The following is a 26,697-nucleotide window of genomic DNA, read 5'->3' as shown; positions in this document are numbered from 1 at the left end:
ACATACGAGACCCTCGCCCTTTCCATCACGCTTTCTCCCCTCATTATCTCTCACAGTTAGGGGAGGGGTGGGGTTTGCTTCAGAGTGACTACGGCTATAAAGATGCGGCTGTGGATGATAGTGCCTTGATTTTTTTCATCCTCATGCTTTGGACATCCTCATTCAAGGAAGTTTCGCTTTCCACCGACACTGTGACAGAGAAACTGTCCAGAAGCTCAGATGCAGACAGAAAATGTGGAGGAGTAAAATTCCTCCCCTGCAACCATCTGAAACTGAGCTACGTAAAGACAATAACAACTTAAAGTTTATAGCCTTGGTTCCAGGCATTTTATAAGCTGTCACGTTTTTACCCTTCATGCTACTACCATGGAGGTAGAAATAAAATGGAAAGCCATAATGCAAAGCAAAAAAAAAAAAAACAGATCACTACACTAGTGTTTGTTAACAATGTTACAAAAAAGGTATTCAACCATTGTGTTGATTTTTGTTGTAAACAACATTAGGCAGTCTAGACGTGTCTCTGCCAACCAAGACGGTTTGTTTATGAACAAAAGACTAGTTTTAAACACATAAAGAACAGTTTTGCAAAGTCACGCAACGGTTCATAATGGTTTCATAATGGACTGCGACTGCAACAACACAATCGGTCATCGGACATAGTGACGGGTTGTTTGTTCATTAACGTTTGTCGTGGTACACGGCTCTCACGCGATTAGTCTGGTCTCACGCGATTAATCTGGTCTCTCCATTTTGCTGACCAGTGGCGTAGTAGCAAGAGCAGCGCTGATGAGTATAGTTGCGAGAGGGGAGGAAACGCTACATATCGCGTTGGAGAATTTGCAGACTTGTTCACAAGTCTACGGTAGTCATAATTGATTATTAAACAACATTGTACTTCATAAGGATTTGGCTGTCAATTTGATTATGATGGCTAGCAGGACAACTCATCATATGAAAACATTTGAGAGGGAGATCGACCCAGTGCATGGTTGCAGTGGCTGCTTAAAACACTGGTGAAAAGAGGTACGTTGACATAATTTTATGATGTTCCATTGTCTTTGCCATTGTCTTGATCAGCTATGGATAAGTCAGGATATCCTAAGTTGGATCATGCCACACGTCCTGATGGGTGTGTGTCATCAACAATGCATGGGACAGTGTTTCTCAGTTACAGGGGGAGGGGGCAGGACACAAACTCTGATGTTTGGCCAGCATGTGTGTACAAAATCGGTTTATCCTGGCAATACATTGAGAAGTTAGCAACCCATACGAAACATCATGGGGAAACATGCACAAAATGAAATCAGTATTTGCTGACAACAATGGACAGTGCAACCACTGAGTAAGGACAGATCAGGGCCCAATTTCATAGAGCTGCTAAGCACACAGATTTGCTTAGCACGAAATTTCTTCCTTGATAAAAAACAGGATTACCAACCAAATTTCCATTTGTTGCATATTGCTTGTTACTGGTATTCAGCTGTTGTTTGCTTATCCTGAAAATCACGTGGAAATTTGGTTGGTAATCCTGTTTTTATCAAGGAAGAAATTTCATGCTAAGCAAATTTTTGTACTAAGCAGCTCTATGAAATTGGGCCCTGTGCTTACTCTATGGTGCAACCATAGAGTAACAGAGACCAATTCAAACAGGTCCCTCTCGCTGCATGCATGACTGTGTGTGTGTTGCCGTGGCAGGTCCGACCTTGGAAAGCTCAGCTTTGCCATAATCTAAAGGAAGAAAACAGACCTATATTATGATTGTGCATAAACAAAAATATGAGGTCATGGCCACGGCCTGTAATGTGTATTATCATACCACAGAGAGAGTTGATCAAAGATATATAGCATGCAGTTCCAAAGGCACAAAGCTAGCCACACTGCATCTATGTGGACCTTTTTTTTTGGGGGGGGGGGTCTGTCACTCCAGCTTATGCTAATAGATCATTATTTTGCATTATTGTACAGATTCGTTTATGGTTCTCTTATAGTGTCATTTTGAAACCATAAAGGAATTCCTCCATGTTAAAACTAAGCGTCAAATTAGGGTTGACTCATGATAATCGAGTCCACCCACTTTTTGGACTGGGTGCACATAGGATCATCCCCCGGAATTGATACATTTTTTATTTTACTTTTTATGTATAGGCCTATAGGCCTAATGGAAACAAAGATCGACTAAACAAATTAACACAACAACAACAACAACAACAACAACAACAACAACAACAACATCAACAACAACAACAGCAACAATACCATGCATTGGACACCTATATTTTAATATATTTGTATGTAAATTAATATCAACAAATAGTATAGTACAATCATAATGTGCAAATATTTGGGACAGATAACAGTCTTGTATAGCGTGATGGGAGTGTTACCAATGCTGGGTGAGTCTCGTACTCTTATTGACATCAGCCTAGTCTTGGCACAAGGCTAAAGTGTATAATGACCCGCAAACGTTCGATTAAATATAGTCTACTTAGTTCATAGATTAAAAAAAGAAAACTTGATTAAAGTTTATACCTTGGTCTTCAAAATAGTAAGTTATTAACTTTTCATTTTTCAAAACTGATTATCAAAACAAAAATATATATTTCGTACAACCGATATTCATTCGGTCGCAGCACGCGCCGAAATGCGTAGGAGTCTTTTCTTAATTAGTTATAAATGTACCATCAGGTTGCAGTGCTTCTCATCAAAATAGTATTCGTGGTAAATCATTTTTGGAGTCATTGTCAATCTATGCATCATGTTCGAACTCATTGTAACGGTTTACGTTTTGTTCTGCTCTTCTTTCAGGGGTTTTCTTACAACAATTTAGGTCAATACTACATCAAAATGAGTGAAATAAATGAGGTCGGAGAGTATGTTGAAGTTACCAGCGTCCTCCTTAAGTCGTCATTAACAAATCGCCAGCGGGCCCAGGCAAGATGGATAACAGTGGAACCAGTCATTTCATTTTCCATGATAGGTATCATAGTTTTGGGCCTGATACGACCTCTTTACATCAAAGACCGGATTCGCGAGTCGCACAACGTCACCGACATTGCCAATGTCACCGAGTGCGGCGCCCCGAATAGCACTGCTGATCCATTGGACGCCCAGATCCAGTCCGAGGTATCGCTATGGCTGTTGTATCTAAGCGGTGCATCAGGGATACCATCCATCATAACCACGCCTATTTACGGGACTATCAGCGATAGAGTCGGCAGAAAATTCTGCATGGCTGTTCCCATCGTTGGTCTTATTCTACAGGAGGTTGTGTATTGTCTCACCATTTATTTCAGCCTGCCTTTGGAGGTTTTCCTCGCAGGAGAAGTCTTACAGGGTGTGACGGGGGGATTCGCACTGATGTTCTCGGGATGCATGTCCTACTTAACTGACTGCACCACCGTCAAACAGAGGACATTCCGAATCGTAATAGCCGAGATGCTGACTTATTTTCTGGCTGGGGTAGGGCAACTAGGTGAGGGGTATCTCATTAGTTACTACGGCTACCTACTCCCACTATACATCGCATTTGGAGTCAATATCATTCTGATTCTGTACATCACAATTCCTCGAGTTTTGATTGAGACGATGGAAAAGGGAAGTCAAGCGGGCCGTATGGGATTCTCGGACATAGGGAGGAGCATCAAGAAACTAATAGCATTTAATGAGAACGGCCGTAGGTGGCAGCTATTGCTCCTTAATTTCTCGATCTTTACGAATTTGATGGTGGTGTTTGGACTTGCGTCGCTCCTCGTACTGTATGGCACTGCACAACCATTCTGCTGGTCTCCAGCTACGGCTGGCTTTGCTGCTGCTTTGTCCTTGTTAAGTATGTCCTTTGGTAAGTATAGTTTCCTCAGCAAGCTATTGTAGTAAAAATCTATGCATTTTGGGTTAAAGGAACACGTTGCCTTGGATCGGTCGAGTTGGTCTTTGGAAAGCGTTTGTAACCGCTTGTTATAAAATGCATATGGTTAAAAAGATGTTTTAAAAGTAGAATACAATGATCCGCACACATCTGCCTCGAAATTGCGTGGTTTTCCTTTTACTTTGCGAACTAACACGGTCGGCCAATTATGGGAGTCAAAAATTTGACTCCCATAAATGGCCGACCGTGTTTGTCGACGAGGTTAAAGGAAAACCACGCAATTTCGAGTGATACTTCTGTGAATCATTATATTCTACTTTTAAAATATCTTTCTAATCATATGCATTTTATAACAAACGGTTACAAACGCTTTTCAAAGACCAACTCGGACGATCCAAGGCAACGTGTTCCTTTAAGACTTCGTCATTTCTATTTTTGTCTCTTCTGTTGCATCGGATGGTATTTTGTTACAAAATAATTAGTAGTAATAAAAAAACGTGTTTCTGTCACTTTAACTGACAGGCTGTCTGACAGAAGTGTTAATATCAGAGACTTAAATGAAAATGGTAAAATTAGATCCCTTTGGAAACGTCTCAAAGTATTTCTTTTACTTGCCATCTTTTGTTTTACTTTTCACTACAATTTTAAATGACTGTGTAACGTAAAAAATAAAGGTTTGGAGGGCACATCTTTTTTTGACGGCAGATTTAAAAAAAAATAACTACTTTTGCCTTCCCCTGGAAGGCCTCTGCTTGTTATAATTTAGTGTAGACGTTAATATAAAACTATCCATCCGTGGGAACTCAAAATGTGAAAATCTATGCAAACAGAAATCAAAAGTGTATTTGTTTTGTATACGTTCGTTTACAGGCATGTTGGTCGGCACAAAGCTCTTCTCGTTGTGTCTTGGCGATTACTGGCTCATACAGATTGGCTGCTTAAGCATGTTCTTAGCTCTGGTTGGTGTAGCCGTCGCTCAGTCTTCGCTGGTCATCTTTATAGGTAAGAATGGTTCATGCGTCCAAAGAGGAGGCCAGGAAGCTAAAATGCGCATCGAAAAGCTGAACAAATGGGATTGGGAGGGGAGTACAAGTCCAAACGATTATTTTGTATACACAGTGTTTAATAAATGGACAGTCAGGGATTTTTAGTCTGAGCAACAGTCGAAATTATTTTGAACACTAGAAGGAAGTTAAATTGTTTTTTCGTCAAAACGGCATGTTTTGGCGGTATCGTTGTTCATGATTCTTGATATTTCTTATTTTGCTACCAGTCTTGAAATATTCATAAAGCTGTGCATAACATTTTGTTATTATTATAATTTGATTAACAAGCGTTCGATCTCTTGCAGGAATTGGCGCTGGTTTATTTCGGGGTATCCCCATTCCCGTTGCAAGGTCGGTCCTATCTAAAATCACAAATCCAGATGAAACAGGTAAGAAGGAGCGTCTCAAGTCAGAAGCAATCTGACGAACAATCTGTAAGAATCCAATATAGGAATCCCGTTTAAATACTAGAGGATTCTATAGACATTTCGCCTAGGCCCTACAGATAGGATTTTTTTGTAAGGGATTTGAACGCCTGACCGTCCACTGTTCGTGTGGATCGCGAGTGTGCCGCTAGAACGGTCCAGTTAAACGACTCGAAATTATTTTTATAGAAAGGGGAGTCCATTTACCCCCCACACACGTCACTCCAAAATCTTTCGATTGTCGCGATGGCCTCTCCTCGATTTTGTCATCTTGTTTGCGTTTCTCGGTTTTTTTTTGGCCACGCAGTATTCAGCACAAAGCTTCCGTTTCCTACTAAGTGGTGACGTCACCTAGATACCGTACACCATTTTCTAACGTTCACATGCACGTTTTTGCTCGCGTAACGTGCACGTGAACGTTAGGTTTAGCTGCACGTTACGCGAGCAAAAACGTGCATGTGAACGTCAGAAAATGGTGTACGGTTTCTAGGTGACGTCACCACTTTGGGCTTTCGTTCTCACGTATGACGTCTGCACGTACGTACCTGACGGGAGAAATGGTAATTTCACGTATTCTTAAAACGTGAGATTTTTACAACAAATATTGTCTGACGTTCACGTTCGAGCTCGCGTAATGTGAGGTGATTCATGCCCAGCCGGCCACTTAAACGCGTGTGTGTTCCCTGGTTTACGGCAGCTAAACTGTGGAAATGCTTTCTAGCAAAATTGAGGTCTCAATTAAAAAAAATGCTATTCTACACGATCAATGCAAACAATACTTAGGATTTTGTTTTGTTTGTGGTCACTTTTTTTTGCAGGGGCAATGTTTGCAATTGTCGCCTGCCTTGAGAGCATAGCCACCCTCATATCCGTCCAGGTTGCGTCCGGTTTGTATGCTGCAACTGTATCTTTTCTACCACCGTTGACCTTCTATGCCTATGCTGGATTCTGTTGCGTTCCTGCTGGTATCACAATGTAAGAAAGTTTGAAAAGTTTCCGTATCCTGTCACAAATTTTTTCATTCGTTATGAAATAAAATAGTATTGGATTTACTCAAATGAGATAATGAGTGCAAAAAGTGGTGGCAAGAAAAGGAAAGTTTTCCCTTGTCAAATAAATGATCCTTACGTTTGCAACAAAAATACGATAATAATGCCTCGACTCTCTCTTGGAGGAGTTCTTTTAAATTAGGTGGGGGTAACGGATTAAGTTAAAAGGGCAAAAACCAGTTCATCTTTGATATTTCTTTTGTTTCTCTCTAAGTGTTCATAAAGAAAGTTGGCAAAACACGTAGTCATTGTTAAGAGGGGGTTGTGATGATAAGATTTTCACGTTTATAACAAGAATGTTCCAATGTGAATTTATGTAAACAAGTTGGCGCGTGAAATAATTTTGGTATCAGAGATTTAAAAACTCAAGCAGTGCACATGGTGCGTGGAAAAGTTCGGCAGAATGAATGGCTGAGGTCATTTTTCCAGCCCAACTTTAAAATCACCCCAAATAGCGACCCCAAACCCGAGTGTTGCAATCGAGGGACGGACAAACTATTGCTGTGATACAAACATATTTATGTGGGTTTAGAAAAAATAGATTGGCTATTAATTCAATGTATTTTGCTTTGTCTCCTTCAAACTACAGAGCTCTGCAGATCTTCTGGCCAAGGAGGAACGAATACACACCACTTGAACCCATTGACAAACATGTAAACTAACATTGTTTCATTTGAATATTATTTACATTTCGTGGTTACTTACAATGATTTATATAAAAAACTCCACTTCAATAAGTGTTACCCCAATATAAAAAAGGACATTATTGATTACAACATTCTCTTCTTGAGCACGTATATACGTCATCTCTTTTCATGTACAAAACGATCTTTTGTCCACAGACATTGACCACCATTTGTTTATTGTCAGCCTTTAGTAGAACAACATTTGTAACAGGATAAACCAAAACGTACCCCTAATAAAATCAAGTAAATAATTTGATGTAAAGACAATCAAAGGCACTTTGTACGTTTGGTTATTGTCAAAGACCAGTATTCTCACTTGGTGTATCCAATCATAATGCACAAAATAACAAACCTTTGGAATCAATTGTCAATCAAAGTTCAAGAGATTAATGAAAGAAGAAAAAACAAATCTGTGTGTTATCAGATACCTAATAAAAGGCTTTAGGCCTGAAGTATTTTATTATTTGAATGAGAAATTACATTTTTCTCAAAAACTATACTTCAGAGGGAGCCATTTCTCACAATGTTTTGCACTATCAACAGCTCCTCATTTCTTGTTACCAAGAAACTTTTTTTGCTAACAATTATTTTGAGTAGTATAAACCAATAGTGCCTAGTCCCTTTAACTGCTTCAGATTCGTCTTGAGTGTCAGCCATCAATTCATCAGTAAATTGTCCAATTTGGTAGAATTTGTAATCCAGTATCAATGTTTTCACCTTTCTTGCAGTGAAGACCACACCCTTTGTTTCGTAAGGCAGGTGCTTACAGCATGTACCGGTAACATTTATTAAAAGAGCAATAACTACAGTTGTATTCTGAATGTTTAAATAGCTTGCTAAAAAAATAACAGCAATAAAAAAACTTTTTTTCCCCAGCGGGCGCCAGCACTGAATACTAATCCACTGCACTAAATGTAACACCCAACTACTACTGACATGCTCGCCATTGTCGAAAAAAAGAAAAAAAAAGATTTGAAATTAATACAAGGGCATGTCAGACGTGCAACTTTGTAAATTGCGAATAGAAAAAAACAAATGGCCAACCACACAAAACTTTATAAATTTTCCCCCCAAATTGTTGGTGGTATTGTTTTCAATAAAAGGGGCACTCATCACCTGAAAGGTTGCCTGTGTGATAATTCTTGAAGCTGATTTTTTGCTTGCTTGTAATGTAAGGTTGTTTAGCACCTCCCGCCTCACTTAGGCATAAAAAACACACGTCATGTTGGCATAACAGCCCCCCCCCCCCCAAAAAACAAAACAAAAAACAGGGTAGGTAGATAGGGATTAATTTTGGTTTCCCCCCCCACTCCCAGCAATGGAAATGACATGTTTTCAATTGTTTAAACCGGTAGTATACATGATAACAAAAGAAAACAAGGCTACACACAACAAATAGTATATTTTTAAATTCTTTATGACATTTACTTTATTTTTATGTCTTTAACAGATTTTAATCATTAAATTTTTTCCCAGGGTCGGCCGTATTTTTAGGGTAGGTCGGGTTACGCCATAGCATTTGGTTTAATGCCTTCTCATATACCATGACACCTTGATAACAGTGGTTGTGGTTTATTTCCCTGCCTTTCATCTCTGCTGACCCCAGAAACAGACCAGGCATTAAATGTCTTTCCCTAGCCCTGGCGGCCTTACACTTTCGTATTGTATGTACTACAGTGTACAGAGGAAGAGTCCTATATAGGGCTAGTCTTTCCCTAAACTGATTGCAGGGGTTTTCCCCACAACATTCATTTTGTGTTATAAGCCCACTCTTCTCTTACCTCTTCAGTCTCCTGACTATGACTAGAGCAAGCTAGTCAAAACGTTGAGACCAATTCAGAACTGACTCCGCGGCAGTGTACAGTTAATTACGATCCTATAAGCTAAAGTAGTAGTCCAGCCTATTTTTTATACCATCCGCCCTGGTAATGGTTAAAAAGCAGGACAGCTCTTTTCAGAACTGAGAAGTCTCCCGAGCCTCCGATTATCTACTCCGCAGCAGTAGAATAAAGCAAGACAGTTCCCTCAGAACAAACTCTACCTGGCAAGTAGATACATGTATACACATGGCGTAACGGCAAACATCGATACCTCACCATGCAATGCCTCAAATCCTATAAACACTCGTTTTACTATTCATTTTGTTATTAGTGCAAATGGATAAGTCACAAAATAAAATAACTAAAATAAAATAAATCATGTGAGTGAATCCACTCTTATATGGACTTAGAAATAGTTATTTGGAGCGCTACCATGAGTAATCTAAAGGTGGTGGTGGCTAGTTGAATCGGGTAACTACAATTCTGCATTAGCTTTAAAAAAAAAAATCAAAAGGGTCCTCAATGGTTCCAGCTAATCTTAGTGGTTTTTAATCATTATATTCATATGGTGTTTGGTGTATTTTGTACTTAACTATGATCATTTTGTTTAATAATGATAGTAAGAACCCAGGTTTAAAGTATACCCGGTACCTTTGGTTTTTGAAAACTTTTGATTGTTTTAATCCCGTATAAATGTCTACAATAAAACTCATGCCAACAATCTGGAGCAGTTACGTTCATACAGGAAGACTAGTCCGTTATTAGAATACACAATTTTGATGCAGAAACGTTTCTCAGATTGACATATTTTTGTATCCCTTTATGGAAGTACCTCAAGCAAATACAGAATGACTTTTTATATTTTCTTAATTAAGTTACAGTCTTCAGGGAATCTGAATAGTATCTCTCAAGCAGTCTTTAAATTATATTTTGTGATATATTTAAATTCTTTGTGTATTTATCACTTGCTAATAAAAAGAACGATGCAACAAAAACACTGTGTGTCTTGTTTGTGACTTATTTTCGCCAGCCAGAAAAATTTACAGAAATTTGATCTTACTATGGCAATTCTAAGATTATTGTGTAATGTAGAAATCTGTTTATATAGGTGTGTAAGGGAAGAATGCCTAGCACCATGGAGTGTCCTGCGCACAAGCAAGAATTCCCTGCTAACCCGTGAAGTAAAATTGACCATAAGTGCAGAATTCCCTGCAGAGTCATGAAACTGGGCCCTGGTTTCCTAAATCTTTTGCTCTAGTAGTTTTTAATGGTAGAAAATTGGGCCCAGCCATAGAGTTATATATAAGAACTAGAGCGCGCACTGGCCTATATATGCGCCCCGGTATGCGAGCAGGCGGCCATTTTCTAAGTTGACAAAACAGCATCGCGTGAGCGTTCAATAAAAAAAAACCTCAAATGTGTATTTCATATTCAACGCGCGTGCAGAATGACGCGCTTGTCATCTTGCGGTCCCGTGGCGTTTGTGCACGAAGCATCACTCGTGCGCCCTCTAGTTCTTATATAACTCTATGGGCCCAGCTCATCATGAAGCCAAGCACAATTTTGTTTTCACCTGTACTGATAGAGGGCTTCAGGATAAGCTTGTAAGCACATTAAAGAAATGATACACTTCATCGCTGTCGTACACAGCAACTTCTGTGTTGCACTTACTGCATCGTACAGGATGAAAATACTCCTGTTGATCCCCGCTGCTGCCGTTTGTCGCTGTCGATGGTGATGATGCGTCGGCTGTCTCCATCTGCATCTTATGTTTCTTCCTCCACTTCCGTCCCATCTTCTGCGGGACGCTGTACTTGAGACGCTCGGCACGAATAATGCTGCAGTTGAGGACGAACATTGCACGGTACTGGTGCGTGTACAGTTCATGACGCTGGCAATCCAAGCACAGCGTTGTTAAACACGCGGGACAGTTTAATACGGCGTCACTCTGTGGAATGGAGCTGTCTTTGATCTTCCTACCGTCAGGGGAACTATCATTGCTCATGTCCGATGCAGCCGCTCCATTGGCACTCTGGTTGGGGTAGTACTTCTGACGTTGTTTGTTGACCCATTCTTGGTTTTGATCATCGATATCCGGGTCATATAGTAGTTCATCGTTGGTTAGTACACGGCGCTTCTGATGTCGCTTTTTGCCTGCAAAATATAATCAACATTAATTTGATGAGTTCCTGTGATAGAGTCCAGACTTTACAAATTTGTACATACATGTATATATTTACTTATTTATAAATATCAAATAATAAACCACAAGGGAAACTGTCTGGATACATTGTACACATGATTTTGGGTTGAACAAAGAAAAATTTACTAGAGCGGGATTTGAACCAACGACCTCCGGTTTAACGCGCCGACGCTCTACCAACTGAGCTATCTAGCCCTATGTTGGCGGTCTCCCTATTTAGTCAATATCTTTGTTCGGGGGGTGCCTGTCAGAAGCCATTCAACCGCAAACTGCTGCGTAGCCAGGGATCACACCCTGGGATCACACCCAGAATCTTTACTTATTTATAAACATATATATTTATAAATTTGATCGATTGATACATTTTTTAAGTGGGGGGCGGGGGGAACATTTAGGAAAAGGCAACATATTGGTGCAAGAATGAACAAATTCAGGCCAAAGCTATTTTCTCTAAGGCATGAATGATTTAAACCTGCGACCTCTGGATTAACATACTGCTCTAATTGGGTCATGAAATGTTGAGCACTTAAAACAATAGTACAAAACAAGCACAAAATGTTTTCTTACTTTGCTTGGATGTGCTGGCTTCTTCTTTCTCATCATCGGAATCAAAGTAGATGTCGCTATAGAAATCTTCCTCTGGAGGAGCCTCTTTGCTTGTTGGTTGGCTCTTGTCTTGATTACTGGGCGGCTGGCTGCAAGATGCCTGGTTTGATCCGACACTCTCTGCTGAACAGTCATATACATGTAATCAGGTAAGAATCACAATATTTGATGTGTTCTCTGTCTCAAAGGCAAAGTGTACCATGAGTTACTTTATAGCTGATAAGTTTGGTGCATATAGGAGGGATCTTTAGTCGGGCCGATACTTTATAGAGACAACAGAGGTAATTACCACTGATGCCCCTGGTAATTGCCTAGGTGCCCCTTGAAATGCTCCGGTAGAAAATCAAAATTTTCTTATCAAGCAAGGCCTGTATGATTCGTTTTTGAAAGGGCAAGGGCACTAAGGCATTTTCTATAGTCAAAAAAGGGCAACCTTTATAAGGAAATATCTTCTGGAGCATTTCAAGGGCACCAAGGCTACAAGGCTGCAAGGGGGCATGAAGGCAACCGCCTTCAACGTTTTCCGTGAAGTATCAGGCCTGCCTTGTCATTGCCTGGATGCCCATTTAAATGCTCCAATAGGAATTTACAAATCTCTTATACAAAAGAGAAAATGTCTTGGTCTTCTTGCCCTTTCAAAAAAACATGTAGCATCAGGCCTGCTGTAGCTTATATGACAAAAGGGGGTTAGGGTTCAATGGAAGCTGTCAATCATAGCGGGGGATAGAGTAACTTGATCAGTACCCACCAGCTGCACTGGTAAATTGCTGCTGCTCATGTTGTCTCATAGTCTCATCTAGCTCTTTATCCATTTCTTTGTCGAACTCATCCTCGCTTGATTCTGACATCTCCAAGCTGCCTCGACTGATGCTTCTAGTCAGCTTTCTCTTCTGCTTCATCGTCCCATGGAGGAGAATTTCAAGCTCATCTTCAGAGCTGATAAATATTAATAATAATAATAAATTATTGTAATAGAGTTAAGTGTTTATATAGATAACTCCTTTACAAATATATAAAAGTGCTGAATAACCTAAGTGCTGAACAGGACTTAAGGCGAGAAACAAAGTACAAAGACGGGGGATCTGAGAAAAAATGGCTGCTGTGAAGTACATGTAGTACAAAGCCTTAATTTCTGAACTAAATAACGAATGGGGGCTACTTTGCTAGAGGGTGACATTTGGCTGGGGGCTTCATTGTCACTCAGCAGGGGGCAACATTGGCTAGGCTTGGGGCGACATTGTTAACTAACACTAGTAGTAGTACACTACACGCGACATTTGTCAGGCATGTCACTTTGTCAGGAGGCAAGCAGTAGGTTAGTTTAGGCTCAAGGGTTAAGGCTCAGGGGTAGGGGGGTGACGGAAAACTTTCCTTATAGCGGCACCACTTTTTCACTCGATATGAAATAATAGTATTATAAATATATAGTACTATTTTTAGTAGGGGCCTATCTAATTTACCTCAATGAGATATCCATTTTTGTAAAAATGAATGAAAAGTTGGAGGCGCCATTTGGAAAGTTACCCAAACAAATTAGTGGTGCACAATTTTTTTTGAAAAGTTTTGTTTACTTAAAAACTCGGAAAAGTTTCCGTATGGCGCCACCACTTTTTCATTTGAAATAAAATAATAAAGTATCTAATTTGGATAACTTTCCGAATGGCGCCACCACTTTTTCACTCATTTTTACAAAAAGGGATAAATTAGGTAAATTAGATACTATATCGTAGGAGGTCCTGTTTTCGAGGTGTCCCTAATATCGTGGCAAATCTTTTACCTCTCTGTGCGTGATGTAAACAGTCCCAGTTTAAAAATTGTGTGGTTTTATTCGCCAAGCAAAGAGTCTCCTCTTCTTTGACCAAAACTTAGAAACACGTAAGGCTCCAATGGTCATTTGCACTTGTAAATGCAAAAAGTTTGGTATTTTAGGCATTTCTACAAGGTACACAAATATGTCATAATGTTGAGGCCATATAAAAATATTTGCCCACCGAAAAAGTTTCATCAAACGCTATTTCAATTCACAATTCATGATGATCAAAATCATGTGACTGAATGTTTTGCTGAGCATTCTTGAAAAAAAATACCGAGGCTTAAAGAAGCCTGTGCCTTATATCATTTTCTAATATTTTTGGAGATTTTTATTTTGTAACCCTCGTATCAATACTATTATTTATATTAAAATTTAAACATCAGCTTGTTGATTCAATTATCACTGTTTATTTATACGCTTTATTATAAATATAAAGAAAAAAAATAGAAAATAAATAAATAGAAATCAGATTTTGAAGCCAGTAATTATTCACACTTTTTATATTTTTTCAATTTTTTTTTATTTTTTGCAAGTTACCATGGTAATTTTAAAAATTTAATAAAAAAATATTTTGAAAAAAATGAAGGCAACTGCTGGCTATACAGTCATACACATAGTCTCAAAGAACACTTGTAGTCACTGCAGATGTTTCTTCCATGTATGGCTTCACCGGGAAACCATACTTTCTCGTTTGCCGTGAAAACAGGAAAAACTCAAAACAAATGGGGCCAGTTGAAGTCATCCAAGATCGGTGTGTGGTGTGAACATTTCAATGTCCATCAAGTTTTAATACATGTTTGCATACTTCGTATTAACAAATGAAGATAATTAGGGCATCGGTTGATATATGGCATCATTGTTTTTTTCCCAATTCAAAAAAAAAGGCATAATAGCGTGATAACTGGTAAGCAGAGGATATTATTTTATTTCGAATGAAAAAGTGGTGGCGCCATACGGAAACTTTTCCTCTAATTTACCTGATTGATATATTCCTTTTTGTAAAAATGAGTGAAAAAGTGGTGGCGCCATACGGAACGTTATCCAAAAACTCAACAATAATGCATTTTTACTATCAAATTCAAAAACTATCATCAACAACACTAACACTAACAGTAACATACACAAAAACAAACGTATCTATCCTAGAAATATTAATTATGAATTATTACAATTAGTTTATTACCTGTCTTTCCCACGTTCTTGGTCACTGTCATCTTCGATGATATCATACTCACATAAACCTCGATTGAGGTTACTGAGAAAACTCATGTCTCGAAGGAGTAGTTCTTCAAACTTTTGTTTATAATTTCAATTCAAGTTTAACGTGCGTGCGCGTGTGAGCCGTGAGTGATGGTATAACTAAAATAGCTGGTGCCCATCTACATAGCAGTGTCTTAATACGCAGTGAGACGTCGGGTTAAAACCTGTTAAACAACGGAGTTCGAAATTCGACCTCGTTTCTGGGTCACTGAACACAGTCCACGTACACGTTGCTAGTCTTAGTTCAAGATGCTTTGTCTTTAAAGTCTGTAGTAAATAGGGTGTCAAAAATAGAAAATAAAGCTGATATGAAACACATTGTGTGTGTCATATTTACAGACATAATGCACCTTTATGTCGCTGGTCATACTATTTTATTCCCATCTCTGATATTTTGCTGTTGGCGATAAACCCACAGACATAAAGAGCTAAATGCGTTGAGAGCGCGACCTCTTGTGGCGTAGGATTTATTATTGGCGTTTTGATTAAAGACTACACAGTGTTATTCAGAATTTTGTGCTGTGTATGCGCGTATACGACGATTGTACCCACACAACAAACATCGACTCTGAGTGCAGTGTGAAGGTCAGTTCTGTCTGTGAAGATGGCTGCACAGGAAAAGTCTGATATTCTGGTGTTCTTTTGTAACGGAAAAAAGGTAAAAATAGTTGAATGTGACTTTTTCTAATGAATTATCCGCTCTGCTGAGTACTTACTGCTGAGTTTAAATTACTTTAAATACAAGTTTTAACTTACCGTCTAACTCAATTATGGCCTATAGCCTACATGATTTTAGTTAGGATAATAATAAACAAATATACTATTTATTGGGGGGGGGGGGGGTCATACGTTCAGACGTTCATTGGAAGAAGAAGTTTTAGGCTAAGCATTTGATTCATTTTGCTGAGTTCATCAAATGTACAACGAAGGAATTTAGATAGCTTGGCAGGATCCTAAGTCCAGCTTAAAAGCCCTTGATCAGTCTAAACTCCTTTCATGATCTGTACAAACAAATAAAGTCTGTGATTAGGGAATAGGGTCCGTATGATGTGACACAATGCCATCAGCTCCGTTAAGATTAAAGTGCACTCTTTCCTTGTTGAACTTTGGGAGGAAGTTCAACGACAACAGGTTAAGTTTTCGTTTTTACACAATTAATATTGTAATAATCCCTTTTCCAGATATATAGTCACGGTCGTCAGAAGGTTGGATGGTATGACTATATCGCAAAAATAGCACAATAAGGAATGAACAAATTTCCGTGTGTAATGGCCATGTGGTTTAGCACGCTGAGTTTCTTGCGCCCCCAACTCGATAGTTGGGACTGGTCAGAACTTGAGTGTTAAATTGTTGATTACAATATTGTTTTTCTCTTGTCGCTCTCCATAGGTTGTAGATCGTCATGTTCAACCAGAAGTTACCATATTGACTTACCTACGTACCAAGTGTATCCTTTTCAAAATCGTTCTTCTGTCTTTAAAAAAGGAGAAAATGGATGGCTGAACAGCGGCCAATAAGAACTTAAGAAAAAAGATCTGTAAGTTTTTTGAAATTTTGAGATTGTTGTCCTTTTATGATTTTGTACCCGTTTTTAGGGGAGTGTGGTAAACAAATTGACAAAATAGATAATAGACTGAAACATAAGGCTAGATGGCTCAGTTGGTAGAGTACCGGCACATTTCCGAAGGTAATTGGTTCAGATCCCACTCAAATAATTCGTTCTTTGTTTAATCCCAAATTACTTACCCAGTCAGTTTCCCTCGCGGTGTGTTTCTATTAATATTATTATAATGACTTTTTAAAACTTGTTTTTGTTAACTTTACTTCGGAATCGGGTAGAATACACACATTGGCATAGATGTTGATTCTTAACTCAAGCTTGTATGGTACACAGTGCTTCTAACAGGGAGTAAGCTAGGATGCGGGGAAGGAGGTTGTGGTGCCTGCACTATCATGGTGTCCAAGTACTCACCAAAGCACAAATGTATCAGGTAAGACAGCTACAGTATAGTTATGGCCGACAAGAAAATAAAACCTGTCATGGGATAAATTATACACAGCTCTCCGATCCCTTGCCTGACTGCTTGAAACGATTTGCCTAGGTTTTGGCTACCAGGTCAAATTCAGTTTTGTGAACCACTCAATAGACAATGTGACCTGTGACATCACATTTTAACAAAAGAGCCACAGAGCCCGGACTTCCTGTAAGCAGGATTTGTACACAGCCTAATGGAAGAAATCTTAAAATTTTATGGAGGTTGCACTGTCTAATTCTTATCAACTTTTGATATGATGAAAAGGTGCACATCTCAAAACTTGTCTAGCTTCTACTTTCGTAAGTTCACATGGTCTATAGTTTACTGCTTTTATGTTTTCAAACTTAAGGTTGACTCTTAAGACTTACTCAGGCTCAGTGTTGTGGCTTGTTGATCTGCCAATACTAGTGCCAACAGTTGGTAGAGCACCAGCGTCTTAATCCAGAGGTCGCAGGTTTTCTACAAGTGAGGCTTCAAGTAGTCTAATCTTACTTTTCAAGATTATCTAACAAAGTGCGACGTGTGAAATTTACTACCCGACTAGTCGTGCCTCAAACAGTTGCAACTTTGACACTAGTCACAACTAATTTTTATTTCCAAAGATGCATTGCAGCATATTAATTGCCGCGGACGCAATATAGTAAAATTCGTGCTGAAAGGATTGAAGGATTGTTTCATTTAGGTCTGATTGTGTTTTGTAAGTAAATTGTGTTGTTGTTGACACATTTGTTTCACCAAGCAGGAAGTCGGTCTATTTTTGTAGTAATCGAGGCGCCACGATTAATCAAGTAGATGAATAACTGTAGTTGCAACTCGACTAAGCAATCAGTAGTTGCAACTTAGGCATTAGTTGGACTAGTCGCCCAAGCTTATATCTAATACTTGTTCTTAAATTGACTTTTATCTTTCAGTCACTATGCAGTGAATGCTTGCTTGACTCCGATATGTTCAGTGCACGGTCTGGCAGTCACAACCGTTGAAGGAATCGGCAGCACACAAACCAGACTACATCCAGTCCAGGTTAGACTACACAACAATGGCGCTTCTTTGTCTTTGAATAAGACATAGTTAAACACTGACAGATTAAAGAACTGTTTTTTAATACAAAAGCAGTAAAAATGGTTGGCCCAAAGTGATGCTCTTGACATCTTTATCATGCCCAGAACCAGTGCTGTGTAATTTGCAGATTGCTGGTTTTGCTGCTTTGGTCCAAAAGAATGGAGCACTCTTCAAAATCACATCAAGTGCTCATCAGATTATTCGTATTTTCAAGAAACTGCTCAAATGTTTCAACAAGTGTTTTTTAATTAACTTCACTGTCTTGAGCGCCTTTAAACAAATTTTGTTGATTTTGGCGCTATGTAAATTTCTTCTGATTCATTGATTGATTGTTTATAAATAAAATCAGAACCCTGATTTAATTCTAATTCTTGATATCCCTTTGCATTGCAGGAACGCCTGGCCAAAGCTCATGGGTCTCAGTGTGGTTTCTGCACTCCTGGTATTGTGATGTCTATGTACGCCCTGCTGAGGAACAAGCCAGTGCCTACTATGGAGGAAATAGAGAGTGCATTCGAAGGGAATCTTTGCCGATGTACTGGGTACCGACCAATCCTGCAAGGCTACAGCACATTCACTAAGGTAAGATATTGTGCAGTCACCAGTTTAAAGCCATTGGACACTTTCAGAAAAGAAAAAATGAAGTGCGGAAACAAAGGTGGGTTTTTCCGTTATTTTCTCCCGACTCCGATGACCTATTGAGCCTAAATTTTCACAGGTTTGTTATTTTATATATAAGTTGTGATACACGAAGTGTGGGCCTTTGGACAATACTGTTTACTGAAAGTGTCTAATGGCTAATAATAATAATAATATTAATAATATTTATTAGGGCAATCACATTTACAAGCACATGTACATACATTAAACATAATTTAGAAAACAAAGTAAAACAACAGTGGGGTGCCCAGGAGAGCATAAAAGTTGAGAAAATAACTATCGCCAAAAGGGGTGTGTCTCCTAAATCCCCAAAAATACATTAAGGCAAGAAAGGGCATATAAAAAAGCACAGAAGATAATAAAAATCACTGACAAGTTTTTCTTTGTGTCTAGCATTAACCAATATTTTGCATAAAAAGGATGTCAAGGCACCTGTATGATTGTGAGCAACCAGTTGTTTACATACAAAAGCATAGACCAAGTATTCTCTTCTATTACTTAGGGTGGAAAGTATGCTTGGGCGATATCGATTTATTTTATTCACGATATATCGCCGACAATACATCGCGATATTCGATATAATCGCGATTAATTAAATTTGACATCATCAGTCTTCACACTCCAAGTGAAAGTTGTAGAAGAGATAGTCATAGCATAAGAGAGGTGTTCTAATGACATATTCTTCTGGTTTTACTCCAAACCTATGGGGTGCGAGATGTCTCAGCTAGCAAATACATCGCGATATTTAATCGATATCGCGATATATCGCGATTATCGCGATTATCGCGATATATCGCGATATATCGATATTTCGATTAAAACCAAATCCATCCGATATCGAAATCGTTTCCAAATTAATATCACGATATTCGATAATATCGTGATATCGCCCAAGCTTAGTGGAAAGCCCTGTTTCTATAAGCCTGCTATTGTAGAGTTGTTCCTGTCTCCTTTGATGAAGCATTAGCCTTGTGGCATACCTCTGCACCTTTTCTAGTTGAGTCTCATGTTTAACACGATAAATATGCCAAACAGGAGAACAATAATCTAGAAGAGGTAAAACAATGGACTTGTACAAAGTGAGGAGTGTTTTAGAATTACAGTCGCCCACAACATGACGAATAAATGGCTTTAAATGGTCATAAGTTGTGGACATTTTCATTATGTTATTTGACCCATACCTGCCTATTAAATTTGCATCGAGGATGAAGAATATTAAGTTTGTTTTTACCTTTACTGTTGGCACTGTTTACTCGGTATTTTCCCGAGTCTGGGGAGAAAAAAACCCATAGCTACCTTAGTGGTCAGTTGCTCTAGAAAAGCAAAGGTCATGGGTTCGAATCCCAAACGAGTAATATGCCTAAGATGTTTTTTCACAGAACTCAGGGAAAGTACCGAGTATAAATCGCCAACACAAACCGGTGTGAATGGGTTAAACCAAAATTTATTTCATATCTGCCTATGTACAGGATCTCCTGTAGAACACACATAATAAACAATGTGCTTTATTATTTTGATGTGGTTGATGTTGCTTTATTTTAACATTTTCAGGAGGGTTGTTGTGGCGGAAACAATGCTAACTGCTGCATGAACGCCGCCGCTGAAGAAGGGGTAAGCAATTGACTCTAAAAGGGACATCAGATTTCTTAAGAAAGCCATTGAAAGAGAGATGTACTGAAACTAACCCGTACAAGTGTTGTGGTGGATGAGGATTATAAGGGGGAGGGAAGTGGGGATAGGGGAGAATTAGTATACAAAAAGGAATATTTTACTGTCATTAAGAACAATAGTGATCTTATTTTCTTGACCCTCCACAGGTATCTACAAAGCTGTTTGACCCCAGTGAGTTCACGCCCTATGACCCCTCTCAAGAAGTCATCTTTCCCCCAGAGCTCATTGTAAGTTATTAACTGTCAAAACCTTGCATGGTTTAAGGTTTTAAACTCATTGACCGCTTTCATGCATGGTACTGTGCGACACCCAAACTTATATTGCAACCTATGTACTGTCTTTTAAATGTTTAGGTTTTTTTCTGGCATCTCCTGTGCAATTTGGCCTCTTTTAGTTTGGGGGAAGGGGTCCACTACACTTTTATGTTTTTTTTGTACATAAATTTGAATGAGATTTTTATTAAGGTTATTGTTTATATGAATAAACCATTCAATTCAATTCAATTAAAAAAACGAACAGTGCACTCATTATTACAGAGTCCACCATATATTAACCTCAAAAGGCTAATAGCAATTATATAATTTTAAAAAGCTGTTGCATTCAATTTAGCTCATAATATTTACTTTTTTGTTTGAACACTAGAGCTTTAGAATAAAGGCCTCTCTTTCAGAATTTTCAGCTGTTATTTACCTTGAATAATTTGTAGATGATGTTGGACAAGGAATCTCCCGCTATTCAGAGGTTTTTGGGTGACCGTGTAACTTGGTATCGTCCAGTCACACTGCAGCAGTTACTGGAACTCAAAGGGAGCCACCCAGAGGCAAACATGGTTGTCGGAAACACAGAAGTCGGTGGGTTTTTCTTCAATTTTGGAAACTAACAGAATTTATTTTAATATTCACTAAATTGACCTTTACCATGAAATATGTGTTTTTTCTTTTTATTGTTCTCTTGCAACTTTGATGACCAATGGAGTTAAAAATAAAATCACAGATTTTTTATTTTTGATGCATAGGTTGGGATACCTCAAGTGAGTATACTGGTTTTTTACAATTATCAAAGGTATCTTGGACAATTATCAAAGGTATCTTGGACAATTACAAAAGGTGTCTTTGACAATTACAAAAGGCGTCTTTGACAATTACAAAAGGTGTCTTTGACAATTACCAAAGGTGTCTTTGACAATTACCAAAGGTGTCTTTGACAATTACCAAAGGTGTCTTTGACAATTACCAAAGGTGGCTTTCACAATTATCAATGGTGTCTCTGAAAATTACCAAAGGTCTCCTGTGCCTATAAGGAATATAGATATTGAAAGTTAGTCAGTAATTGCTTTATTTCATTTGATCATGTTGTCTTTTTGACTATTTATGCAGGTGTTGAGATGAAGTTTAAGAGTCAAGTTTACCCAATCCTTATTGACTTGAACTTTATCCCTGAGTTGACGACCATCGAGACTTCTCCCACTGGGATAAAAGTGGGTGCTTCAGTGACCCTTACAACCCTCGATGAATACCTCAAGAAATTTATTCAAAGTGAACCAGGTGGGTTAATGATTGGGTACGTTCGATTAGCTTCCCTTGGTCGACCCCAGTCTGCCCCATGTACGTTCGAATAGCTTTGACTTCGTTCCAGGGGCTCATCTGGGTCAGCCCCTGGTGTCACTTGGGGCTGGCCCCAGGTGCATGACGTCACCACGAGAGGGTGAGTGATCATTCGATTAGCTCTTGTCAGAGGCTCACCCGAGTGAGCACCGCGGGGTCGACCCAGGGGAGCTAATCAAATGCACCCAATATTGTACTTGAGCAGAGTGTCGAAGGAAAGGTATCGACCGAACCGACACTTTCCAATTTTCTCCACAAACATGTTTGTAGAATCTACAATTCTAAAGCAAAGCCCTACATGTATTTTTTTCTTCTTATTATTAATATTGTTACTATTATTGGTTTTTTAAAAATTCAAACGTCGTAGCCCGAGGGCTGAATTGAGTTTAAAAGATACACAACAAGAATGTACATTATAAAAAACATTTAAAAGGGAAGTGTTTAGAGAAAAAGATTGTTTAAAAGATTATAATTTTTTTTCTGATAATGAACAAGATTATGAACAAATTTCTGTTGCATAATTTCCTGAGTATAACAGCCCGAAACGGCAATGTATGGGCGTATGGTGATGGTTTATACTGCACGTTTCGTTGTGTTATGGCATGTGTTAACTATAAATCCGTATAATTGTTTTAATGTTTTCTGAAAAAGTAAAGCATTTCATGGAATAATATTTCAAGAGAAGTCTTTTACCATTACCTTCTGTAAACCCTGTAAGTTAGTTGTAAATCTGTCAACTTTTATTGTTTTTTTCTGTTCCGAAAGTGTATAATGGCCTTTAGCAAATTTTTCTTTTATAGTTAGCACGAAAATTTGCTGACTGTTAAGCAGTGTATGAAAGCAACCCCTGTTTATATCCCTTGTGGGAGTTTGCCGAGTTCCATGAAGGGAAGTTCATTCAGACAAACAAACAATCGGCTGCTGCATAGGTTTGCTCCATAGTTCAGTGCAATGTCTTTTTTACAAATTCTTTATTATGCCTTTTAGTATGTCATAAGCACAAATTGCAAACTCTTTGTTTTCTTCTAAGCAGAGTATAAGACGCGTATCTTTGCTGCCATTGTTGAGATGTTGCGCTGGTTTGCAGGTCATCAAATTAGAAACACTGCGGTAAGTTATTGGTGTCATTCACAGTCTTTGTGAATTCACTCAGTCCCAGCTCACTCCCATAAATGGCCGACCGTGTTAGTTCGCACAGTAAAAGGAAAACCACGTAATTTCGAGGCAAACTTGTGTGGATCATTGCATTCTACTTTTTAAACATCTTTCCAACCATATGCATTTTATAAAAAAGGGTTACAACGCTTTTTATAGACCAACTCGTCCGATCCAAGGCAACATGTTCCTTTAAAGGAACACGTTGACATTGAACGGTAGAGTTGGTCTTTGAAAAGCAATCGTAACCCTTTTGTTATAACATCGTATAATGTTGTTATATATCTTTTGTTTGAATTGGATATTACAGAGTTTGGGAGGTGCCATAGCAACAGGATCACCTATATCAGATCTGAACCCTCTTCTCATGGCTGCGGTTTGCAAATTGGAGGTCGTGTCAAAACGAGGTAAGTAAAAAAAGTCCAAGTTCGTCTTTTAACTACTTCTGTCTGGTCTCCATTCAATAAACAGCCCTGAAGTGTATGCAGCAAGAACGTGCTCAGAAACACTCCAGCGGTGGTTAAGTTTACAAATTAACTGTATTCAATCCTGGATGTATCTAGGAGATGGGGCATGTATTGATAGATGAGGAGTAGAACCTTTAAAGGGATTGCGTTCAAAACACCAGGAGCAATTACTTTCAAATAGTTTAAAGGTGGAGTGTATACCATTCATCAAGTCGAGCGCCATGTAGAAGCTCGAGCCTGCCCAGCTATTTTTGTGAAGATGTTGCGATCCAGCATTCATGATTGTAGTTCCTCAGCCTTGGCCAAGCCAGTGTCTCATTTCAGGGTGTCTGTGAAGGAAAGACATCTTCTCCCACGAGAAGCTTGCCTTGTCTGGGCTCACAGAGGATGGTTGGGCAAGCAACAATGGTATGCAAATATTGAGTGGCTCAGAGTGGAATGGGAGGAATATTATCGCAAGGTAAAATTTGGACTGTTCCATTTCCAATGGAAGAGTCCAAATTTTACCATGCTATAATATTCCTTCCAATCCACAAATTAAAGCCACTCAATATTTGTTTTGTATAACTGACATATAGATCCTTGTCATTTGATGTATTTTAAAAGAATAACATTATGAAAAATCACACAAATTACTGACAACCAGAAATAATATAGCGCCGCATAGCGGCAACAATGCACAAATCGGATCACAACCTTTTGCACAGGTGCTCCTTTGTTTTAGCAGCGGTGCGGCGGCCCTGTACTGCTCAACAACATTGGGAACAAGGATGATCCTAACTGTTGAATGGGAAATGCTATTCCCCATGGGCGAATAGGTCTTTTTGATCGCCGGTGCGGATGGGAGTAATAGTGAATGTCACGTGAAGTAAGTTCCACCAAAATGACAAGGATCTGTATTTCATTTATATAAAACAACTATGTTTCATCTCATAAAAATATTCTCTCCATTGCAACCATAAACATGAGTTAATTTGCATACTTTCTTTCTACTTTCAGGAACTCGCATGGTTACCATGGATGGCAATTTCTTCACTGGTTATCGGAAGAATGTTATTGCCAAGGACGAGGTCATAAAAGTCATCAACATACCATACACATTGGAGGTAATTTGTGTTACACTAGACACTTTTAGTATTTACATAAAAACTTACTTGGTAACAAGCAATGAAGAGTTGTTGATAGTATAAAACAATGTGAGAAAATGGCTCCCTCTGAAGTAACGTAGTTTTTGAGAAAAAGGTAATTTGTCATTCAAATAATACAAGACTTTAGCTGAAGCCTTTTAGTAGCATCTGAAAGAACACAAATTTGTGCAAAAGGGTTGTTTTTTCCTGCACTATTCTCTGGCATCTTTGATGACCAATTGAGTAAAAATGTCCACAGATTTGTTGTTTTATGCATATTTGTCGGAATGAACCAAGTGAGCAGACTGGGCTTTGACAACTACTAGAGGTGCCCAGTGCCTTTACAGCTGGGCCTACATGTATGACATTTGGTATGACTCTCACCTATACATTTTTCTTAATCCGGAGGTCGTTGGTTCGAATCCCACTCTAGTCAATTCTTTGTTCAACCCCAAAAATCAAATAGATTTCTCGTAACAATTCTAAAATGTTGCTGTTTCTCTCCAGAATGAATACTTCCAAGGATACAAACAGTCTCCACGTCGAGAGGATGATATTGCTATAGTCAACGCTGGCATGAGGGTAGTCTTCAAACCAGGCACTAATATAGTGCAGGATTGTACTCTAGCATTTGGAGGTATGGCTGCTACGTCAGTGCTGGCAGTGAAGACTATGGCAAGCTTGAACGGAAGGTACTATTGTTTGACCATTACATGTATTTGTGTTTTACCCTAAATCTATGTATTTTAAATGCAATTGACACTTTTGGTTATTACTCAAAATAAAAACAATAGAAACATACTTGGTCACTGGCAATGGAGAGCTGTTGATCTAAATGGTATAAAACATTGTGAGAAACGGCTCCCTCTAAAGTAACATAGTTTTTTGAGAAAGAGATCGTTTCTCTTCAAATGTTAAAAGACTTCAGGCCTAGAACCTTTTATTATGCATGCGATAGTACACAAAGATGTGCAACAAGGGTGGGTTTTTCTTTCATTATTTTCTTGCATCTTCAATGAACCATTGAGTCAAAATATCCACAGATTTGCTATTTAATGCATATGTTGGGATACACTACAGGGCCCAGTTTCATGGCTCTGCTTACCGTTTGCACAGAATCTCACTTACGGAAGCAGGAAATTCTGTGCTTACGGCAAGCGTATTTCACAGGTTAGCGGCGAATTTTGGCTTCTGCGCGTGCGTACTCCACGTAACTAGGCATTCTACGCTTACAAGGCTAGTGCAGAAATTTGGCGCTTGCACGTGAGCGGGGAATCGTGATCGTAAGCGCAGAATTCGGCGGTAAGCAGAGCCATGAAATTGGGCCCTGGTCTTTGACTGTTACCAATAATGATCAGTGCCATTGAGGTGCTGCCACTACCTTTCTTGTGTTAGCCTTTCCCTTCCTTTATGTTGCCTCCATCTTACCTCCCTTGACTTGTTGTTATGTATAGATCCTGGAGTGATGGTTTAGTGGAAGCCATGTGCCCGTTACTGGTCCAGGATTTACCCCTTTCTCCTGGTGCTCCAGGAGGGATGGAGCCTTATCGACAATCTCTGACTCTCAGCTTCTTCTTCAAGTTCTACCTCTTTGTCTTGGAGCAAGTCAGTATGAAGCTGGTAAGAAACAACAATAATAATACACATAATAATTTCACAATAATGTTTCAATGTTGTTTACCTTAGTGAAAAACGCCTGTGTCATTGTTGTTCAGGTGGGCGAGGTCTGAATAGATTGATCTAAAAAGCATATATTTCTGTCTTTTTCTCTTGTAAAAGAATATTTTCTTAAAGAATTGTTTTTGTTTCCATCACTCAAGTTTCACTTATTCATTTCCTTCATTTTGATATTTTTCACTATACAGCCTGGCCTGAGTGGGGTATCAATTCCAGCATCCTACAAAACAGCCAATCAGAGCTATCATAAGAGCCCTGTGAAGGGTGTGCAGATGTTTCAGGTAATATGATTGGATGATAGGATTTTCAGGGAAAGAATATTCATGAGATCATCCTCACTATTAATTTCTTGGCAATATGGTGTTCCTCCTTGGTCTTACAATGTATATGCAGATTGTTTGGAAATTTAGTCCGTACCCGAATTGGCGTCTACAGCTACGGCTACGGCTGTTGCTAAGGGTGCTGCCA

General features: G+C 38.9%; 3 protein-coding genes across 6 annotated transcripts in view; 2 read left to right on the top strand and 1 right to left on the bottom strand.

Annotated features, from left to right (window-relative positions):
• Positions 1-388: 388 nt before the first annotated feature.
• On the top strand, positions 389-8,321 carry LOC139946306 (proton-coupled folate transporter-like). 3 transcript variants are annotated; one of them, XM_071944120.1, is made up of 6 exons: positions 389-1,023; positions 2,806-3,838; positions 4,736-4,867; positions 5,217-5,300; positions 6,155-6,311; positions 6,975-8,321. In XM_071944120.1, exons 2-6 carry the CDS (start codon positions 2,845-2,847, stop codon positions 7,045-7,047), a joined length of 1,440 nt encoding a protein of 479 aa, XP_071800221.1. In that variant the 5' UTR covers positions 389-1,023; positions 2,806-2,844; the 3' UTR covers positions 7,048-8,321. The 3 variants fall into 3 exon arrangements, with proteins under 3 accessions (XP_071800221.1, XP_071800144.1, XP_071800069.1); XM_071944043.1 differs by lacking the exon at positions 389-1,023 and having other exon boundaries at positions 2,007-3,838; positions 6,975-7,038; positions 7,800-8,321; XM_071943968.1 differs by lacking the exon at positions 389-1,023 and having other exon boundaries at positions 2,007-3,838.
• Positions 8,318-14,885, bottom strand: LOC139946511 (E2F-associated phosphoprotein-like). Of its 2 annotated transcripts, none has more exons than XM_071944236.1 (4): positions 14,697-14,885; positions 12,449-12,636; positions 11,662-11,823; positions 8,318-11,045 (listed from the first exon to the last, which is right to left on the bottom strand). In XM_071944236.1, the coding sequence occupies exons 1-4, from the start codon at positions 14,780-14,782 to the stop codon at positions 10,483-10,485; spliced, it is 999 nt and encodes a 332-aa protein (XP_071800337.1). In that variant the 5' UTR covers positions 14,783-14,885; the 3' UTR covers positions 8,318-10,482. The 2 variants fall into 2 exon arrangements, with proteins under 2 accessions (XP_071800337.1, XP_071800408.1); XM_071944307.1 differs by having other exon boundaries at positions 11,662-11,820.
• Positions 14,886-15,335: 450 nt separating this feature from the next.
• Positions 15,336-26,697, top strand: part of LOC139946208 (xanthine dehydrogenase/oxidase-like) — a 32,201-nt gene continuing 20,839 nt past the window's right edge. Inside the window, exons 1-15 of the mRNA XM_071943860.1 lie at positions 15,336-15,431; positions 16,163-16,220; positions 16,668-16,764; positions 17,721-17,829; positions 18,262-18,450; positions 20,080-20,139; positions 20,346-20,426; positions 20,906-21,050; positions 21,576-21,743; positions 22,837-22,913; positions 23,269-23,365; positions 24,425-24,531; positions 25,060-25,244; positions 26,007-26,172; positions 26,418-26,510. Of these exons, the coding sequence (XP_071799961.1) occupies positions 15,378-15,431; positions 16,163-16,220; positions 16,668-16,764; positions 17,721-17,829; positions 18,262-18,450; positions 20,080-20,139; positions 20,346-20,426; positions 20,906-21,050; positions 21,576-21,743; positions 22,837-22,913; positions 23,269-23,365; positions 24,425-24,531; positions 25,060-25,244; positions 26,007-26,172; positions 26,418-26,510 (1,686 nt within the window). The 5' untranslated portion in view covers positions 15,336-15,377. The remainder of the gene's footprint in view (positions 15,432-16,162; positions 16,221-16,667; positions 16,765-17,720; positions 17,830-18,261; positions 18,451-20,079; positions 20,140-20,345; positions 20,427-20,905; positions 21,051-21,575; positions 21,744-22,836; positions 22,914-23,268; positions 23,366-24,424; positions 24,532-25,059; positions 25,245-26,006; positions 26,173-26,417; positions 26,511-26,697) is intronic.

Source organism: Asterias amurensis, chromosome 1 (genome assembly GCF_032118995.1).
Source record: "Asterias amurensis chromosome 1, ASM3211899v1".
Classification (NCBI taxonomy): domain Eukaryota; kingdom Metazoa; phylum Echinodermata; class Asteroidea; order Forcipulatida; family Asteriidae; genus Asterias; species Asterias amurensis.
Note: the sequence above shows the minus strand (reverse complement) of the source record. Positions and strands in the feature narration are given on the sequence as shown.

What these genes read in the sequence shown, in the direction of transcription:
- LOC139946306 (XM_071943968.1), top strand. Translation starts at nt 2,674, where the DNA reads ATGTACCATCAGGTTGCAGTGCTTCTCATCAAAATAGTATTCGTGGTA. An exon ending in CTTGTTAAGTATGTCCTTTG is followed by an intron (nt 3,839 to 4,735) that starts GTAAGTATAGTT and finishes GTTCGTTTACAG; the next exon opens with GCATGTTGGTCGGCACAAAG. An exon ending in TTCGCTGGTCATCTTTATAG is followed by an intron (nt 4,868 to 5,216) that starts GTAAGAATGGTT and finishes GATCTCTTGCAG; the next exon opens with GAATTGGCGCTGGTTTATTT.
- LOC139946511 (XM_071944236.1), bottom strand. Translation starts at nt 14,782, where the DNA reads ATGAGTTTTCTCAGTAACCTCAATCGAGGTTTATGTGAGTATGATATC. An exon ending in CAAGAACGTGGGAAAGACAG is followed by an intron (nt 12,637 to 14,696) that starts GTAATAAACTAA and finishes AATATTTATCAG; the next exon opens with CTCTGAAGATGAGCTTGAAA. An exon ending in AGCCAGCACATCCAAGCAAA is followed by an intron (nt 11,046 to 11,661) that starts GTAAGAAAACAT and finishes TATATTTTGCAG; the next exon opens with GCAAAAAGCGACATCAGAAG.